We start from the raw sequence: 20,587 nt of genomic DNA, 5'->3' as shown, positions 1-20,587 counted from the left end.
TGCGGGTAGCACAGTGTGTCGTCTCTAACAGCAGGTGGATTTCGTCCATGTGACCACCCTCTCCTGCTAGAAGAGAGACCAGGATGGGTTATTGATGTTTGTGTCCTTTCCATTTCCATGCTCCCAGGGGACGGAGGAAATGACGTGAGCATGATCCAGGCGGCAGACTGCGGCATTGGGATCGAAGGGAAGGTACGTGTGCCCTTTGATCACCGTGTCGTCTGCCTGCTTCCTGCCGGCTCTGAGCCACACACTCAGGTTCCAGGCCAACCAGCTGCCCCGTCAAACCCTTAGGAAGTGCAGGTAGGACGCAGAGGCCACCAGTGCCAAACCCCCCACGTCCCTGCGTCCTCGCTGCTCTTCAGGAGGCCTGGGACCAGTGCCCCGCAGTGCCCTCCCCACCAGGCTCAGCTCAGGTGTTGCCAGCCCTCCTGCAAACCTTTCTTGGCCGTCCTGGCTCCCCCAGCTTCTCGCTCAGGTTTGCATGTCTGTGTCCGCAGCCAACTATGAGCTGTGGTTGGGGTGTGTCTTGGTGGAAATGAGCCTGTTTCCAGTCTCTTCCCCTCGGCCACCGTGGTTCTTGGTGCCTGAGGGCATCAGGTAACAGCCTTGAAAGCGCTCTCCTCGCCCGCCTCCCGCATTCCCCGGGGCTCTGGGACACGGCCAGTGGCTGTTTCCGGGACCCCAGGGCCGTCTTCAAGGCAGGTGCCACATTCGCCTCTCTACCTCGTTCCTGTAATACTGACGGGCTCCTGCCGTTCTGGCCGGCAGCTCCCTGCGGCCGCCAGATGAGCCTTGTCAGCCTGTCCCCTGCGAGCTTCACGCGACAGCCTGCACCTTCGGTCCATGGAGGCTGAATTCTAGAAGTCCCTTCTGGAGGCGCCTGCTCGGCATGCGCCATGTTTCCAGAAGGCACTGTGCTCGTTGCAGGAGGGCAGACAGGCCTCCCTGGCCGCGGACTTCTCCATCACGCAGTTCAAGCACATTGGCCGGCTGCTCATGGTGCACGGGCGGAGCAGCTACAAGAGGTCGGCGGCGCTCGGCCAGTTCGTCATGCACAGAGGCCTCATCATCTCCACCATGCAGGTACCTGGAGCCCAGGCCCGGAGAGGGGTGGGGCCGCAGGGGAGGGGCTTCGTCGTCTCCACTGTACAGGTGATACAGGTACCTGGAGCCTCCCCGGGCCCGGCTGGGGGTGAGGGCGGCCGCGGGACTGACAGAGGCGCTCTCCTCTCTTGAAGGCCGTGTTCTCTTCTGTCTTCTACTTCGCGTCCGTGCCTCTGTACCAGGGATTCCTCATGGTGGGGTAAGTGGTGCGGCTCGCGCACATCACAGCTGCTGCTTTCGGGGAGGACTTCGCGTTTCCAGAAACGCCGCTAGAACATTATCTGAGTAACTCCGCACACAGTTGGTGTTCAGAGTAAGAACCTGGGTGTCAGGAGCTGGACCCCCTCGCCATCTTACTGTTGCTTTGTCAGGAAATATCTGTGTCCCTGGGGGGCGCCGGGGTGCCGTGCTGGCCCCATCCCTCTCTGGGATCGGGAGGCTGGGACATGGGCCATGGTCGTGCCAGGGATGTGACCCGTGACCACTCAGCAGCAGACACGCAGGCACAGGGGTGCTGGGATGGGACGCGACACGCCCGAGCAGGCACCGGCAGTCTCCTCAGTAATAACGAGATCTCCTCTTCGAAGGCTCCCACACAGTAACTTGGAGAAGTTCGTGGGAGAGTGCCGCGTGCATGCAGTTTATAATTAAACCGTCCGTGATCCCTTGAAGGGGAATGAGTTAGAACTTCTCTTGCCTTAGGAGATAAAACCCACGTGGCTGTTGGCATGGCGGTAAAGTCCACGTAGTGCTTCCCCACGCCTCCGCACCGGCCCCTCAAGCCCAGCACTCCCCACAGCCAGGGTGTTGACCGTGTGTGCTCGCGCTCGGAAAGCAACAGCAGGTCACAGCAGCGCTCCCTGCACAATTCAGAGCACTTGTCCTATCCGCATAGCATCTCTGTGACATAGGCACCACACGCTGCCCATGTCACGGGCAAGGAAGGAGGAGGGAGCCTGGGAACGTGCTGGAGGCCGCAGAGCTGCTGGGCGGCAAAGTCCGGGTCCGGCCTCCGACAGGCTGGCCTTTTTCCCATGGCATTTAGCATCTTTCCAGGGATGCAAAGAACAAACACACGAGCTCTTTCACCCCTTGGAGTTATTTTAAGAACAGTTCCTGAATGAGTTTCATCGGACAGCTCCCCGAATTCCAAGGTTCCTGATAATTTGAATGAGAAACTGGGAGTATCAGGCTGGGCATGTCAGGATCTGCCAAACATAAGTCACCAGCGTCCCAGGGCAAAGCCGATGGTGGGATGCCTCCTGCTGCTCCTGGCACGTCCGCTGGAGAGCAGGGGCTGATCTCCCTGCCCGACACCGGGCCGGACCTGAGTACCCACTTGTAGATCCTGGCTATCGTGCACTGCCTGCCCTTTCTCTGGCCCCTGGGCTTTCTCACCTGCCGTTTCCTTGGCCTGGGGCTCTTCCCCGCATCTAGGTGGACCTCGGGAGCTCGACCTGCGCCTTCCCACAGCCACAGTGCCAGCTCTGCATTTCGGCCTCCACTCCTGAGGGCCCAGGCCCAGGCCCAGGCAGCAGAGCAGGCCGGGTGGCGGCCAGGCCCAGGGAGAGCTTCCGTCACGGCCTTGGCTCTGGCCGTGCATTCCAGGGTGACTGGCGCTGTGGCCGGTAGTGTGCCGCGTGGCTGCCAGCTCTCCAGTGGCTGCAGCGCTGTCCCCTGGAGCGCCGACCAAGGGGAGGACCTAAAGGCGCCAACAGCTCCAGCACTGTTTCACCATGTCCCGTTGCCTTGGTCTTCACACTCTTATCCCGTGAATGACCTTCAGAGAGTGTAGGATTGCACGTGACGTGACTGCATCTGGACTTTGTCCAGCACACGGCTTCCCTGGCGGCCAAAGAGACGCGTGACCATCCCCACTTTCTTTCACGTTTTAAAACTATGGATTTGAAACATTCAAAGGAGAGTTTTGGGGGGCAGTGGTGATTACTGCTTAGACGGTCCAGCCCCGTCGCTGCAGCTGCGGCCGTGGGCCTGACTGAATTCTTCCCGTCTCAGCCCGAGCCCTCGTCAGCAGGAGCTCCCGAGTGCTTGCTCCTGTCCACTTGACTTTATTCAGAGTTTCTGTGCGTGTCCATCACGTGAGGCATCTATAGTTTTCTTAAGCTTTGATACGCCGAATTTGGTGGGAGTGGAGGGAGGGGTGTTTTTACGTGAAGCTGCTTCAACGGGAAACCGTAAATTCAGTTTTGCCCTCACCTAGAAAACAACAGTCAGATGTGGGTGGAAAGGAAAGTGGTGTTTTTATCAGAGTCTGACAAGACCAGAGGCATGTTCTGAGATGGAACCTCTGGCTGTAGAGGCTGCAGGGCCATTGACAGAACTCACCTCCACATGCTGCAAGGTTCTTATCCTCCTTCATCTCGTCGGCTCGGAGGGGCCGCTGACGCAGGCGAAGCAGCCGTGGGTGCTCCCCACCACAGGTCCTGCCACATGCTGTGGCCTCTCTTCCAGGAAGCACTCCTTGGCAAAGTCCTGGGGAAATCCCACATATCGCAGCCCCTCTGAGAGGCTCACCGTGCGGGTCAGCAAGTGGACATCTCCACGAGACTCCAGGTCAAGAACCTGTCCAACCTTGTTGCACCAAACCCCTTCTTTGCCCAACACCGGCCGGCACTGCACATTCTGAGCAGCGTCCTCAGGGACAGGCCGACCTCAGGTGGCTGCAGGGCCCACTCATGTGACGGCTGGCCGCTGCTCGTGGGACTGTGTGTCCCATGTGTCCCCGGGCACTGGGTGGGGTTTGGGGGGTGTGACCCACCGCGTCCCCATCAGCCAGGCTCTGCCAGACTCTTTGGCCCTTTCAGCCTCTTCGTTCTAAGCCGATGGGAATTGTTCTGAGATTGACAAAGTTACTAGAAATTTGGAGGAAAGTTAGGGCTGTAAGCCTGTTTAACCTCATGCAGGACCGACCACTCTGAAGCACATGGATTTCAGCCCCTGGTGGCCTCCACGGGCACACAGCGTTAGAAAGCAGCCTTAACACCTTTCCTAACACGGTGTGCCCTTCGTGACCCACGGCCCTGGACAGGCAGTGCCAGTGACCATGGAAGCCCATCCTAGGAGACAGTGCTGCTCACACATAGATCTTCCCACCTGGTTCTCCACCCCTGGGTACCTTCCCGACTCCGAAGCTTTCTCGCAGGTGAAAATGTCATTTAAAAGAAATCCAGTCCTACTTCAGGAAAAATGGCATAGATGCACTTTTCCTCATTCCTTCTGCTAAGCATAGCCAAACTCCTGCAGATGTCACAGATAGAACACGCATGTGCTCTGGCCTGCCAGACACACAGCAACCACTCTGCTCCAGCCAACACCATGGAAACACCACCCCCCACCTCCCTGCAAAGTGGGAAGATGAGACCCCCCCCCACACACCCAGTAGTAATGAGCAGCCCCTGTTGGGTGTCACACAGGGAGGAACCTGGACTTGCCTCCAGCCTGAGGGAAGGCAGCAGCGCTCCCTTCCCTCCAGAGCAGTACCTGGGACCCAGTGTCCTGTGCGGCACCCAAATGTCAAGTTTCGTAGAGAATCACTTGGCACTCCAAGAACCAGGAAGATTTCAGAGTGAGTGTGACGATGGACACCAGCCGAGGTGCCTGTGGTGTTGGAACCATGTGACATGGGTGTTAGCGCCGCCATGCAGACATCCTTTAACAAGCAATAGGAACGCTCAGAACAAACAAAGAAAACACGTCCGCCTAGAAATAGAAACTAGCAGAACCAAATGGAAACCCACCACCAAGCCCAGCAGTGACAGGGACCCAGCCCACAGCGGAGCAGAGGGCCCACTGAGGGCAGGACACAGGACTGTCTCCCGTGAGTACCATGAGAGCCCAGAGACCAGCAGAGCCTTAGGGGCTCCAGCTTCATGTCCCTGGGGCTCCAGAGGGAGGACAAAGGTCCTGGGCTGGAGGAGAAAGAATGGCTGAAAACTTCCCAATGGCTGAGTTCAAAGACATCCACACCAAGAAGTGTCACATGGAAGACTCAGGAAGACAGAGGACAAACACCGTGAGGATGGCGAGCTGGGGTGGAGCGGCCGCAGGGACAGTGGGGTCCTCACCAGAACGAGGCAGGAGGGAGCAGTGTGGGCACAGACGGTCACCTGCGGCGAGCTCTTCCTTCAGGAACAAGGGGCTCATGCACGCACCACACATGTGAGAACACTCCAGGTCCAACAGGAAGAGGGCCGTCCGGTTAGCAAACAGACAGAAAGCACAAGCAAACGTTACACCCAAGAGGATGTAGACAGCATACGAGCGCGTGCAACGATGTTCCTTATCAGTAGCCGTCAGGGAGACGTGGTGGCAGCACCGACCTGGGGAGGGGATGCAAAGACGCAGGGCCCCCCACACGCGCCCAGCCAGGCCAAGTGGCACAGCCCGTCTCCCTGCAATTAGACTCTTGGGCTGATGACTCCGGGTGGTACTCCTGTTGAATAAATGAAAAATTTTACAAAAAGATCTGTGCAGTGAGTGTTCCTAGCTGTGTTATTTATGAGAACCACACACTGGGAATAACCCAGATGCACTTGAGTGAGCGAGCAGGTTGCAGAGGCCGGCATGCCCCCAACCACGAGTACTGGCCAGCACCCTGCGGGGTGAGCACGGCCGCTGCGGCACCAGGACAGCCTCCTGGGAGTCAGGCTGAGTGGAAAGGCTCGCGTGTAGCCTTGTCAGGGGGTTACGGAGAGGAAGGGAGGGAGACGGCGGGGGGTCCCAGGGTGGTGGGGGTTCTGTCTGTGTCACCTGACATCCTGGTGGTGAGACTGGGCTGCAGGTTTGCAAGATGCTACCGCGGGCAAACCGGGGAAGGGCACACGGGTTCCCTCTCTTACACCTGCCTGTGGGTCTACAGTGACCTCAAAATAGAAAGTTTAATTAAGAAAGAAAAAAAAATGGGTTCCTGTGAGCGTTTTTGGCTCACAGACCAAGTTATTGCACTGCAGGATAAGTATGAAATTTTAGGAAAAATCATACCTGAATTTGCTGTGAGTGTTTGAACCGTGGCCTCTGACTGCAGAGCTTGTGCTCCTCGCACTAATCTGAGCCCTTCTTGGTTGTAAGGTATGCGACTCTGTACACCATGTTCCCCGTGTTCTCGCTAGTGCTGGACCAGGACGTGAAGCCGGAGATGGCCATGCTCTACCCGGAGCTCTACAAGGACCTCACCAAGGTACGGGCGCGAGGCCGGGTGCGATTCCGGCAACCAGCAGACCCCCCGCTGGTATTGTAACAGAGTATTTGCTATGACAAAAAGGGCCAGTCGTGAAGCGGTTTCCAGGCAGGTTTTAAGGGATCTCTTCTCTGTCCTTCCAGACAGTTTTTACTTACAGTTATTTTTGGCATTTTCCTTTTGAGTTAAACTTCAAAAAAGCGAAAGCAATTGTTTTCTCAAATGTTTGCAGTAAAGCTCTGATGTCATGCGTACAATTAAAATTTTAAAGGTGCTTTGAACCACTTGTGGAACCGCGGTGACTGGGCTCACCCTGTGGCTGAAACGCACGGTGCCTGTTTCCATGTGAAGGACACTTGCTGGCTGCGGGGTCCCCTGTGGCAGGACGGACTTCTGTCCACCTGCGGCGGCATCCCGACGCTTTGAACTCAGAGACTGACTGGGAGTCCCCGCGCCTGCCCAAGCCTTCCTCCGCTGTGCTTTCAGAATCACGTCTGAGAAGTGATGGGCAGAGTGTCACCACGACCCAGGGCTGAGGTCGCAAGGATGCTGCTGGGGGAAAGTCTGCCCCCTGAAAATGCAGAAGATTCATTTATCTGGCCCAAAACTATGCTCAGATGGAGGCATTCCTAAAGGAAGCTTCAAGTTTGTCGTATTTCTTTACGAGACCATATTTCTCTAGTGTGGAAAACAAGCTCCACGGGCTGGGACACCCCTAGCCCTCCAAGCAGAAGTTATGGTGACTTTGGAATTTTCCCAAAGCAACACTGAGAACAAAATCCACTAACCTCCAAGCAAATCCAGGTTTACAATTGATAACCTGAAATTACCAACTCAGATCTTTAATCTCTAGCAGTATGGAGAATCAGTTGGTGTTAAGCATAGACTCAGCGAACCGCTGACCATTCAGAGAGGAGCTGGCCAGGCCACATGGATCTTCGGGCTTCATAGTGTTGTTACAAGGGCTGGATGAAATGGAGACTTAAAGTTCCTGAAAAAAAAAATACAAAGTGCTTACGTTACTTTTACAATCAGGACAAAAATAAAGCTAGTTTACCGCTATAGTGTAAAATAAGATGTCAATCATTATATTCGATAACATCATATTTAATTTGATAATAAAATGCAAGCATTAGTATTCTGATAATATTATTATGAATATTACAAATAAAAAGAAAACTTTTTGGTGTAATATTCTAAAATGGGGAGATTGTTATCATTCAGTAAAACAGAACAGGATCAAAGATCTAAAAACTACAGGAAGCTTTTGTGAGGAATTATAATTTTAGTAGATTATGCATTTCCTTATTTCCACAAACTCCAGAAATGTTTACGTAAATGCTGCCTCACAGACATAAGGGAAAAACAAGCTCCTCATATATGAACAAAACTAGAGGAGCTCCCTAAAGTCATAGGTGGTCAGTGTCTCACCTGCTCACGGTCACTGCGGGTCAACACGGGCGACATCGCCAGTCAAGGTCGGAGCAGTTCATGTTCGTGGGATGCGGGGTGATTGCCATCTCCACCCCCTGTCAGAGGGCAGACAGTCACTGTTGTCAGGATTCCGATTGCGGGCACCTCTGGGAACAAGAATATGTCTGTGGGGTCAGGTAGCCGCGAATCTTCAAACGCCCCCATTAGCTGACACAGTAAACACGAGGGCACGTCAGGAAACTGTGTTCAGTTCCGAGCTGGATCTCGTCTTTGTGAAGGTGCCCCCTTTAGCGTATCTCGAGTATCGTTAGAGTAGGATGTCGTTCCTGCATTATTGTGACAGGAGTGCAGTCACTTACGGTCTTTAGGCTCCTTCCTTCAAGATCCAAAATATATTCCTTTTGTGTTTTTAGTGTATGTATTTCTTTTAAAATCTGATGCACTTCAAAGCCTTTGAAAACAAAGTAGCACTAAAGTACTCAACCACCTAACTTGATAAAACTTGAGTTATATTTTCTTACTGAAGCCAGAGAGAGATTTTGAAGCTTTGCGTTCCTTCTGAACGCTTGGTGGATGCTCGGGAGGCCGCGAGCCGTCTGCCTGGCCTGTCCACGTGGCAGGCGCTAGGTCTGGCTGCTGGAGGCGTGGGCGAGACGTCACTCCTGGCTCAGGAGGCCCACGCTCAATCCGGAAAGGAAATGTAAAGCCAGGGTAAATTACGTGATAGTCAGACAGCAGCAGAAAACAGGCTGCAGTCGGGGGTGTGGGCGCTCGTCCGCTGGATGACGCGTCCAGCCTATTCTGAGCAGAAGGCCAGGGTCACAGTAAATTCCTAAAATACTTTCAAAGGTAATCAGGGGAAGCAGAGTATGTATCCCTTGCAAAACAGAGAGGAAAGTACCGTGCTTTGAAAGAAAACACCATTTCTCATAGTTATTTGGTGGCCTGTCTTTTTATTCTGAGAGTGCGAGTCAGAACCCAGGCATTACAGATCTGACTTAGGTGCTCTAACAGGAGGAGCCGATCCGGAATACAGACGTTTGCTCACGGCTCTCTCTGGTTCAGTAGTGTGTCAGCGACAGGTGATGGAGTCCAGCAAGGAAGCAGCATTCCCCTTCCCTCCCCTTCCTAAAGCCATATCATTTTCATTCCTTGCAGAAAATGATGTGTCTGTAACAGTTTTCTCTTTTAAAGGTCAAATTCTGCTTCGAATGCTCACACGTCACTCGTGATGTAGCTACTTGCAATTTCCTGGTGCTGCCAGGGACCCTGTGTGCCCACCCCTCTCCCAACTCCGCAGGTGACTGTTTACCCCAGACGGTCTGTGGCCCCTCAAGAAAGACCACGCGAGCCTGAGATCCAGGCCACATGTTCCTAAGATACCTCAGACTTGTAGCTGTGGGTTACGTGACCAACACGTCATTTCATATTCATGATAAATAACCTACGAACTGCGAGGGTTTGGGTGGCGCCTGAACTAATTGTCAAGATAATCGAGTAGGTAACGTCCTACAGTCGTTCCTCAAAATCCTTGACACTGTCAGACACACAGCTCTTAGGGTTACTTCACTATTTTTTTTATTTCCTGTTGAATATTCTCGAAATGGTTTTAGCTTTGGAATATACATTTGTATTCTTAATGTAATTTTAGAAATAATAGTGATAAGAAAAAGAAACAAAAGACAAATTAGGGGAGGACCTGTTTGCAGATGACATAGTCATCTATGTAGAAAAGCCAAAAGAATCTACAAAATCTTTCTAGTAGTTCAGTATGGTTGTGGGACTCAAGGAATAAGCCTATATAGTAGCAATGAACAATTGAGTCCTGAAAAATGTATTTGAACGGTGTTCGTACTAACCTAAAAAAAACAAAGTTGGTATAACTAACAAACTGTGTGCAGGACTTGTGTGCAGCGGGACGCCGTCGAGAGGGATTTTGAAAGATGCAAAAGAATGTGACTGAAGACACCGGGTGTCCGAAAGCTGACAAGCTGATTCCAGAATTTACATGGAAATGCAGGGGAACTGGAATTATCGAGACTATTTGTAAAAAGAGGAACAAGTTTGGAAGACTTCACTCTACCCAATTTCAAGACATTCTGTACGGTAGTGACCAAGACAACAGATTCTTGGCAGAAGACAGACACCTGGACCAGTGGGGTCAACAGAGAGCCCAGGGGAAGAGACACAGGTGTCACAGCTGATGTTTGACAAGCATGAAGGGAAACCTGAAGGAGAGGGACCGTCTTGTCAGCAGATGTCGTCAGAGCCGCCCGCAAAAACAGAGCCTCCACCCACCCCTCACAGTTTTGGGGAAACGCACTCAAAACGAGTCATAGACCTAAATGTAAAATGTGGAACTATTCGCCTGCCGGAGTGAAATGCAGGAGAACACGTGCATGACCTTGGGGTAAGCCTAGTTTTAGATACGGGGTCAGATGTGTGATTCAGGAAGGGGAAAAGTGGTAGGTTGGACTTCATCATAATCCACGACTTTTGTTCTGTGGGTGGAACTGCTAAGAAAATGAAAAGACAAGACACAGAATCATAGGAAATATTTGTAGATCGCACTTCTGACAAAGGACTTGTATCTGGAAAATATAAAGATCCCTCAAAACTCAGGAAGAAGACAAACAACCCAGTTATTGAGACAGGAGAAGCCCTGAACTGACAACACAGCACGGGTCACGATGTGCACGTGGCCAGTGAGCGTCTGGAAACACTCTGCTCACCACCGTTTCTCACGCGGGGACGGCAGGCAGGAACCGCAGGAAGGCAGGGTCTAGTGCACGAGCAACGCCGCGTGCTCGCTCACCGTTGACGGGCACACAGCGTGGCACGGCCACCCTGGGGCATGGTTCAGCAGTTTCCGGTGAAGTTAAACATGCCCTGAGCACGTGACCCAGCCTTTACCCGAGAGATGTGAAAATTTGTTTTCACACAGAATCCTGTAAGCAAACGTTCCCGGCCGTTTTGCCACAGTTGCCAAAAACTGCAGCCATACCATGCGGTGTCCAGCAACACAGGTGAATCTTAAATGCATTTTGCTACACAAAAGAGCCAGACTCAGAAGCTCCTATGGTCCCATTTGCCTGGCACCCTGGGACATGCAGAGCTTTGGGCCCAGAGGACAGACAGATGGGCGGCGACCCGGGGTCGGGGTCGGGGATGGAGAGGCCGCGGGAGGCACCTGTACGCACACATGCGGCCACTTGTGCTCCACACGTGTCTCAAACCAAGACGGACCAGTGAGTGTTCGCACAACCTTCGGGTGGACTAACCTTTCCCCAGATTTGCTTGGTTTTGTTTTACAGTTTGGTTGATACGTAACAGAAAGGTACTTTTGGGTCTCTAAAATCTAACATTGAAATAGTGAACATTCTCTGGGTTTCTGGCTTTATGCTTATTTCATTTTATCCACATGAGTACGTGTTATCATTTCTATTCACGGAAGAGGAGACCACTCACAGAGGCTGAGTGTGTGCCCTGGGCTGCCACGGGCAGGACTCAGACCCCAGTCGGCCGGGTCCTGAGCGGTGTCTGCATGGTGCCTGGACAGAGCTCCTGCTAGAGGAGTCTCCCCCAGCCAGGGACATGGAAGGAGAGGCGTGTGGGCCTAGGAGAGCCCTGCACACGTGGCCTGGGTCTGTCGTAAGTGGACTGTGTTCGTGCGTATTTGTGCCGCCAAGTACAGTGAGACTCGTTTTGTCCTTCAGAGCTGAAGTCTGGGAGCCGTTGATAAGTGTCCCGTCCGGGAGCTAGTACTGCTTTATGCATATATTTTTCCACTATTTCTCCCGGTAGTTATTTTATTGACAGTCTTTGTACCTCATTAATGTACGGCCTGCTTGGACACGGGAGCTTTGACCTGAGTGCACATCGGTGTGCTGACTTTCACAAACACCGTGTGGGGAGTTTGCAGCCCCCGACGTAAGAAAGGGCACCAGCAGCCCCTCTGTGTCTGTCAGGGTGTAGACTGATAGTCGTATCACACCAGTGATAGGAGATGTCCGCAAGTCTGGCTACAGAGGACATCTTCTGTGTTTGCATCAAAACATTACTTTTAAGTCCTCTTTTAAAATACTCAAATAAAATTAGCCACATACTTAATTAGCTGACTTTTATCAAAGACCAAACCCCTACTGGTATCCAGTCGGAGAAATGCACTTGGGAATTACATACTGAGATACACACGTGTTACACCTGAAATTTCCCACCTTTTTTAAACAGCATTGCCTTTTAGTGATATTTGTTACATCTGAACCTTACTTTCATACGTGTTGTAAGGATTCAGGCTCAGCCAACATTTCCCAGGAAGATGCTGGAGTGGCCACACCTGCCTTGTGGTGTGCATCTCTTTTGAGAAGTTGTCACTTGACTCTAGGTGGACGCGGCTCAGATCTGGAATACTCCGGCGGTCATCAGGGCAACATGCCCCGGGCATCTCTTCCATAACGGCTCGTTCTTCCTTGGTGGCGTTTGGCAGCACTTTCTGATGTGGCTTTGAGCACCTGTTCTGCGGTGGGGAAGCCCTAGGTCATGGGCAGCGCTTCGGACTCTGGTCATTTGCAGCTGACCCTTGAACGCTGTGAGGTCAGGGGCACCGAACCCCTGCACAGCCAGACATCTGCATATCACTTTTGATTCCCCAAACACTCAAGGACTAATGGCTTCCTGGTGACTGGAAGCCTCACCCACCCTGATGACCATTCTGATTCCATTATATCTTATATTCTTATCATATAGTAGGCTGGAAAAAAAAGTTACAAGGAAAAGCACATACATTCACGGTACTGTATTTATTAAATTTTTTTTTTAAATCCGCATGTTAGCGGACCCACACGGTGCAAACCCATGTCAAGGGGTCAGCTTGTGTGCTGCTCAGCTCAGCTAACCCGCAGTGTGGACTTGTGGGAAGCACCGAACTTTTCACGCTTCTTCATGTGTAATTGGAGACAGTGTCTGCCCTATAACCGAGACGCTACACTGTGTGAGAGGATTGATGCAGGGGTGTGACCACACGGATCTGGCAGTGGTCCCCAGGGGCTCTGTCGTAGCGTCCATAGCTCCCACGGCTTTACCTGACGAGCGCTACCGTGGACCAGCCCTGAACACTAACAGGCCAGTGCAGTTGGCAAATGGCGGGTCTCCCTCTTGGGTGTGGAAGGAATGCAGGCCTCGTTCTTCCATCATGGACGCACCCCGAGCAACCCATCAGAGTTGTAAAAGTGAAGGCTCTTGTGCCCAAACCACTCTGTCTTGGACTGACTTACGTGCCATCTTTTCCAGAAGGGACCTACAGGCTGGTAAACTCCAACCTCTGTTGTGATAGACCATCCTTTTTCATCTGGAAAAACTAAAAAGTAAATACAGGAATATTTGTTCCTGAGAAATAAAGAAGTAAAGGGAGTTGTTGTACAGCAAAGAAAATCTTTACCCACTAGTGCATTTCAGCGTTTGGTGACGTACATCGATTTCTGGGGAGCCAGGGAGCACGTGGCTGTGGCCTAAAGGTCACCAGAGGGCGTGCAGAGAGCACCACGGTTCCGGGCCAGAGGCGCACATGGTGGGCACGGGCGGGAAGGCAAGTTGGGTCAGTGCATGGCTTGGGCTTGGGACCTGGGGATCTTTTAGAAGTTATTCGTAACTAGCTGCTTGGAAACCTATGAGTCACACGTGCTGCTCCACTCTAACTAGGATATCCACCGTTTACCCTAGGGGAGATCCTTGTCCTTCAAGACCTTCCTCGTCTGGGTGGTGATCAGTATTTACCAAGGTAAGAAGGGCCTGGACGGAGGGTTTCTTGGCTACTACTAGCGGTGATGTTTTCCCCTCCCAGTTAAAGTCCAAAGGCTTCAGGTTTCATCAACAGCTAAATAGCGTGTTCTGTTTATCCCGTGAACCAATATTCTAGCAGCTGGTCGTCCAGACCCTTCACAGTGCAGTGTGGATGGGTAGTTCTTTAATGATTGATGTTTATAATTAAATGTTAATCCAGAAAAATTTTACCAACCACGTACCACATCATATGCCCCCACACAGTGGTTTCCTTTCACAGAGTGAGGTCCAGACCTTGAGAAATCTCACTCACGTGAACTGAAGTCACTGGCCACCCTCTGATGGGTTCCAGGTAAATGAGAGATCGTTGAAAGTGAATTAACAGATTAGACACATTACATTGAAAGCATCATTATTTATGCTGATTGAAGAGGCGGCATGACCTTTCCTTCAGATACTAAAAAGTTCCTAAGCCTCTCGTCGGTGCCACATCTCAGTTTAATCACAACCCAGGGTTTTAGTCAGTTGTTAGTCAACACGACGTGTGGGGGTATATGTTGTCCCGTATTTTCAGTGTGCTGCGTGTCGGTTAGCTGCCTCCGTGATGTTTGAGCAGCGCTAGTTTCCCGCCCAGGCGGAGGGAGCTGTCCTCTGAAAGCCGCGCTGTCCCCGTCTTGTGTGTTGCAGGCGGCATCCTCATGTACGGGGCTCTGCTCCTGTTCGAGTCAGAGTTTGTGCACGTGGTGGCCATCTCCTTCACGGCCCTCATCCTCACCGAGCTGCTCATGGTGGCCCTGACCGTCAGGACGTGGCACTGGCTGATGGCAGTGGCCGAGGTCCTCAGCCTGGGCTGCTACGTGGCCTCGCTCGCTTTTCTAAATGAGTATTTTGGTAAGTTGCCATGGGAATCTTTTTTGTCTGTTATTGGTTTTTATACATTTTTTATTGTTATTTCTTAATACACTGTTTTAAATTGTAAACCATAGTAAAAGCCACAGCAGAAAGCTCCACTACACAAACTCCTTGCAATATTTTATAAAATTCAGATTGTTACCATCTTGGCTTTTTAAAAGATATTGAAGATGTGCTGTTTCCAAAAATAACTTCCACAAGAGCTGCATATTTGTCCTTTTTCCTAATTGACAAGCACTCCCAGGATGGAGTCCAGGCTCATCTTTGGACACGGAGGCCATGGGGCACCACATGGGTGGCCTCAGCCCCAGCAGTGTCTTGAGTGTGTCAGAAGCGTCGTGGGCACCGTGTTGGGGTCACTGGGTGTGCACATCCCAGCTCCGCCATAACCAGCCTGGTGACCTTGACAGAGTGGTCTCACAGAACCTGTTCCAGCACGTGGCTGCTGGGCCTCACTTAGACTGTGGCTGTGCTTGCTACCAAGCTCGTCCATGTCACCCTGTTGTACAGATCGGAGGGAGAGTGGGCCGGACTCGCCCTAACCTCTGCGAGCTCAGGTGACCTGCCCACACTTCCTCCCCCGAAAACTGGGGCAAGGACCCACCTGCCTGCCTCGGAGCATTTGGTGCAGGAGGAGCTCACTGTGCACAGTGCCCCCGTCAGCGGCCCTGGCCTGCCCTCATCGCAGCCGGGTTGTTGCTCCCTGCCCCCAGTCCCAGGTCTCACTGTGCACAGTGCCCCCGTCAGCGGCCCTGGCCTGCCCTCGTCGCAGCCGGGTTGTTGCTCCCTGCCCCCAGTCCCAGGTCTCACTGTGCACAGTGCCCCCGTCAGCGGCCCTGGCCTGCCCTCGTCGCAGCCGGGTTGTTGCTCCCTGCCCCCAGTCCCAGGTCTCACTGTGCACAGTGCCCCCGTCAGCGGCCCTGGCCTGCCCTCGTCGCAGCCGGGTTGTTGCTCCCTGCCCCCAGTCCCAGGTCTCACTGTGCACAGTGCCCCCGTCAGCGGCCCTGGCCTGCCCTCGTCGCAGCCGGGTTGTTGCTCCCTGCCCCCAGTCCCAGGTCTCACTGTGCACAGTGCCCCCGTCAGCGGCCCTGGCCTGCCCTCGTCGCAGCCGGGTTGTTGCTCCCTGCCCCGTTTGTAGTCCCATCCCTGCGCCGTCCCACAGTGGATCGATGTGGCTCACGGGACCACAGAAGATTTTTTTGGGGGGTTTTTAGAATTAGGGCAGTGAGAAGAGAAGGAATATGGTCAGATGAGCCCCGAGGCAGCATTTGTCCTACTGGTCATCATCGTCAGGAGCTCCAAGGCTCCCAGAGCTGGCCCGAGCCCCCGTAGGGCAGAAACGGTCACCACATCCACACTGCACCTAATAAACATGGCTCGGGCTGCTTTCCTGATCTGAGGTGAAGTGTCCCAGAGGGCTTTCAGAAAAGGGAAAATGGCATCATGTCCTTGGTGGTATTGTCAGTGACCACAGTACCAGCTAAAGACACGCACCTCCACGTGCTTACCGTTGCTGTGTGCAGCTGGTTAGCCACGGGCCCTTGTCACCCTGTGTGGCTGCAGCAGAGGCCACGAGCGCCACTACTGGCTGAAGTCCATACGTCCCACGAGAGCAACAGCGCTGGGGTCTGCAGCCTGCTTCCCGGCAGCCACAAAACCCAGATCGCCTCTGGACAGCTGCTTGTCGGACCGCTGTCCATGCACACAAGTCCTTCCTTTAAGTTCACTCACTGAATGTTAAGTTCCCGTCACCTGCCTGGCCTGCTGTGCCACGAGGCTCATTGGCAAGCCTGACGGGCACGTTCTCAGGCAGAGGCCACTGGAGAAATGACATACCCCACAGAGGTTCCCACCAGTCGTGTCATGGCTCCAGGTGAGTGGAGAGCCAGCAGCTGGGTAGACGGCAGCAGACCCTGGAGGAGGGGAACACGAAACCTCAGATGAACAAGACAGACCAGCTGCATCCAGGGGCCCAGAGCCACGTGGGTGGGAGGGACCCTCGGGGAGAAGCTTGCTAACAAAGAGAGATACGTAGCAGGAGTGGAAAATAAAGCCAAGGAGCCCTCCAGGAGGTGAACAGAGAGGCGAAGAGTCGGGTGGGGGAGTGAAAACTAGGGGAGGTTCCAGGTTCCTCCAGGAGGCCTGCCCTCTGGCCACCAGGGGGCCCCAGAAAGAGAAAGCACAGGAAAAACCCAGACCTGAAGTCAACGTGTGTACAGGTGGACACCTGCCAGGGACGGTGACAGGACCCACGCCAAGACCAGACACCCTCAGAGGCTCCAGACACCCTCAGGGATAAAGACAAAATCCCTGAAATTCTGGGGAGAAGCCAGCACAGGCTCCACTGGGGTCCAGGAGTCAGGAGCAAGAGCGTGCTTCCCGCAGGGCCCACAGGGCCACAGAGAGAGGAGATGGTGTGATACACAGACTGCGGATGTCACTTCCGGAAGCATCGTCAGAGGATGCAGGCTGAGCAGAAGGTGATTCTGTCAGCAGCAGTGTCCTCCGCCCTGCCCTCTGGAGTGGGCTGTCCCACAGGGCACGGACGTCCTGGGTTCCTCTGCACGAGCGCAGGTCATACCCCAGGCGAGGGTTCTACTCCAAGGGGGCACCAAGGAGGCTCGAGCTGTGTTGGGCACTGCTGGGGCTGGGTCCAGGGCTGGTCTGTGTGGCTCCTGCCAGCGCCTGACCTCTTGGGGGTTTGACGAGACCATGTGGCGAGGACCCCAACCCACCAGGACCTGCTGTGGGAGCATCACTGCTGTGACTTCTCGAGCACTGGGGCGACTCACCCAGATGCTGCCTGTGCAGATGCAGGACCTCATAGTAGGGACCCTTGTGGTGAGGGTCAGAGAAGGAGCCACACGCGTGGCAGTGACACGGGTGAACGCTTCAGAGAGCAGGCGTCTTGACGTCTGCGCTCGTGGGGTTGCGACAGACAGGGAGGAGGTGAAAGCAGACTCCCGCATGGCACTGGGGAAGAGGGCCCTGGAATCTAGGTGACTCGCGCTAACAGGTGCAGCCAGACTTGCCCACTGTCCAGTGCTGGTGGGCCCTCCCTGATCAGTTACTTCATCAGAGCGTTGCCATGGTAAATACGTCAGTGTCACGGTTCATTTTAGTGCTGTTGGAAAATCCATTTTAAGGCAAAAGCAATGACCCTTGAAAGTCAAAAGGCCTACATGTATGTTCTGTCACTAAGCAGCATTCCAGATGCACACCAGCTGTCTCTGGGATGAGTTGTCTTCACCAGGAGGGAAAGAGAAGATCTTCACGCTTCTATTAAGAGCAGTGACGCAATGACCGTGAGGTCGTGTGGGGTGAAAATCGATGGTAACGTCCAGCAGGTGTACCACAAAAGCATCTCTGTCCTTCACACCAGAACTGCAAATCACAAAATGAGTGTTTAAGCAAGTTTCAACAGCACAAATTGTGTATTTCGTTCCTTTGTCATAACCGTCGCGTGCTATAAATGGCAGAGAAGCAAATGGAACTCCACTGTAAGTAATGTTGGGTGAATTCACATTGAGCGTCTACTCAAGGGCACATGGATGGATAGAAAAGGTACAAAATGGTAACGCTTTTATCTTACAAGAAACATTCACTGGGGCACCTGGGTGGCACAGTCGGTTAAGCGTCTGACTCTTGATTTCGACTCAGGTCATGATCTCAGGTTCCATGAGATCCAGCCCCATGTCGGGCTCCGTGCTTGGTGGGGGGGTCTGCTAGAGACTCTCTTTCCCTCTTCCTCTGCCCCTCCGCCCTTAAAAAAAAAGAAAAATATTCACCAAAAAAAAATAATAATAATAATAGATACAGCACATAGGAAATTGGTTGTTTTCAAATTATAATCTCTTGTTACTTTTTTAAAGAATATTTAGTATATTTTCCTGTATGAACACAAGTTAATGCACTCGGCATAAGAGAAATGTTCTGTTTTTATGGCATTTCATTTTAATATGTGTTCCCTCATTTAGTAATGTATACAGAACACAAAGAATACTGCTAAAATGAACAAACATAAAATGGACATAAGACTGAATTATAAAGCAGCAGAGACCAACCACGGTCACTCAGGAAGATCACATCCGTCCTATTTAAGGGCAGTAGTTTTAGGTGCAGACGTCTTGGAGACGCCTCCCTTCCCGGAATCTGGACCGCAGCCGTGCACACGTGGGTTTTGCACTTTGAATCCCTTTGGAACCTTGAGGTCGGGATCCGACGGGGGAAGTGTTTGCGGATGTGTTCAGTCAGTTCAGTTATGCTTTAAAAACTCGTGTGTGCGGACGAGCAGTGACAGGAGGCGTTAAAACCGCAATTGCAAATACATTTTCCAAGGTCGTTTTTACTGCTAACACTCACAGTGTCCTGATACCTCCCTGAGTCTGTCCTTCGTCGTCTTCATGCCGGTTTTGTGTTCAAACAGGCGTAGGCCGAGTGTCTTCTGGAGCTTTCTTAGGTCCACGAACTCTCTTTCTTTCACAAGTCGAGAAATGCAGCGGAACAGTGCTGGAGACACGTAGCTGATGAGAGCAAGCTCCCTCTGTTCCTCGGTGACTCTGTTGGTGGCACAAGCAAGCATTTGCTGCGGGCTTTTCCCCGCCGGGGCTCCGCTGCTGGAGGCGAGGGCAGGCGCCCGGGCCTCCGTGTGTCCCTCAGGGCGCCGTCCACCCCTCCCTGCAGCAGGTTTCCTTTTCGTCTTTAGTGGTCGAGCCCCTGGAAAACATTTTCAGGGTGTTTCAAAATCTGGTGAAATCCAGACCATACCCAACCCTGTGTGGGTGGAATACACTCGGATCAGCCGCGGATGTGTGTAAAATCCGTGACTCCTGCTGAGTGGATCCCCCCCATTCTGGTGAGAGTCTGAGGGGCTTGTGCCGTCGGTGGAACAGCTCTGGGTGTCGGCTCTTGCACACACCTCTTCCCGTGAAAATTCAAAGGGCCCAGCGTTGGTACGTGAGCGTTAAGGACAAGCCCGCAGGGCCCCCTTGGGGTGATGGGTGACAGCCTCCTCTGTGATGGCCCCACCCGCCAACACAGCTGGCGCTGGCACAGGTCAGTGTGTGGGTTCCCTCACGCAGTGCATGAACCTCCATGCGCCGAGGGGCGTTTGGGGGTGTCATGCACGGCCTCTAATCCTTCGGTCTCATTCGTTCCGTTCAGAGAACCCGTTACACCTGGTAGACAGGTGTGGTAAGGACCGCCGGAGGTCCCGTCTGGGAGGTCCCGTCTGGGCCGGTCCCCGGAGCGCCTGGCAGTGACGTGAGGAGGCGGCAGGTCTGCGGCTTCCGGCCGTGAGGGCCTGTGGGCGCCTGGGCTGCCTCTCACACTTGTTCCTGTGTCTCCTGCAGACGTTGCCTTTATCACAACCGTGACCTTCGTGTGGAAAGTGTCGGCCATCACCGTGGTCAGCTGTCTGCCGCTCTACGTCCTGAAGTACTTGAAGCGAAAGCTGTCCCCTCCCAGCTACTCCAAGCTCACGTCCTAGCGCACTGGCGGACCGGCTCCAGCAGCTTGGGGTCCCTGCAGGGGTGCAGGGAGGTCGGAGGGACCGGAGCCCTAGAGGAGAGGCAGTCTGGATGCGACCGGGCACCCCCTATCCGTGCAGGAGGGCACATCCCCTTTCTGTTCTTTTTCCGTTTTTCCACTTAATTTTTGTATCAAACCACTTGAGTTTCTATCGAAATGAGCCCTAATTATCTCACTACTACTGTAAAGCATTCCTCTCAGTCCGGCGTTCTGAGAATTAACATGGAAGTGTAATATTCTGCAGTTTCCTGACGTTCAGACTCTTTCTTTGACGCCATGATGTAGAAAGCTGTTTCTACTTGACTAGAATAAAATCTAGATGCTAAACGTCGGCGTCTGTGTTTGCTGCTGCCCCCCGGAGCCCGAGGCACGCGCTGCGTCCGCCCCGTGGGGACTCGAGGGTTCCTGGCGACGAGAGCCCTTCCCTCGGTGCGCCCCGTAGCCACGCTGGAGGGACAGTCGTGTTTCTGCACACGACCCCACGGCCTCCCGGCATTGCCGGTAAGTAAGCCCGTTGCTGGAGTTTCTCTTTGTGAAAGTCACGCTTCAGCTCCACCACCACGTGCGTAAGGTGACGCTGGCTGTCCTGCTCACAGCCCCCGAGGTGTCCCACTGGCCTTGTCACTGCGT

General features: G+C 53.3%; 1 protein-coding gene across 8 annotated transcripts in view; it reads left to right on the top strand.

Moving 5' to 3' along the window:
* The window catches only part of ATP9B (ATPase phospholipid transporting 9B (putative)), a 250,435-nt gene extending 230,151 nt beyond the window's left edge, over positions 1-20,284 (top strand). For all 8 annotated transcript variants that reach the window (XM_057313321.1, XM_026496508.4, XM_057313320.1 and 5 more), the window contains 7 exons: positions 128-192; positions 931-1,086; positions 1,242-1,306; positions 6,196-6,304; positions 13,457-13,514; positions 14,204-14,407; positions 19,780-20,284. In XM_057313321.1, the coding sequence (XP_057169304.1) occupies positions 128-192; positions 931-1,086; positions 1,242-1,306; positions 6,196-6,304; positions 13,457-13,514; positions 14,204-14,407; positions 19,780-19,916 (794 nt within the window). In that variant the 3' untranslated portion in view covers positions 19,917-20,284. The remainder of the gene's footprint in view (positions 1-127; positions 193-930; positions 1,087-1,241; positions 1,307-6,195; positions 6,305-13,456; positions 13,515-14,203; positions 14,408-19,779) is intronic.
* The last annotated feature ends 303 nt before the right edge of the window (positions 20,285-20,587 follow it).

Source organism: Ursus arctos, unplaced genomic scaffold (genome assembly GCF_023065955.2).
Source record: "Ursus arctos isolate Adak ecotype North America unplaced genomic scaffold, UrsArc2.0 scaffold_17, whole genome shotgun sequence".
In the NCBI taxonomy this organism is placed as follows: Eukaryota; Metazoa; Chordata; class Mammalia; order Carnivora; family Ursidae; genus Ursus; species Ursus arctos.
Note: the sequence above shows the minus strand (reverse complement) of the source record. Positions and strands in the feature narration are given on the sequence as shown.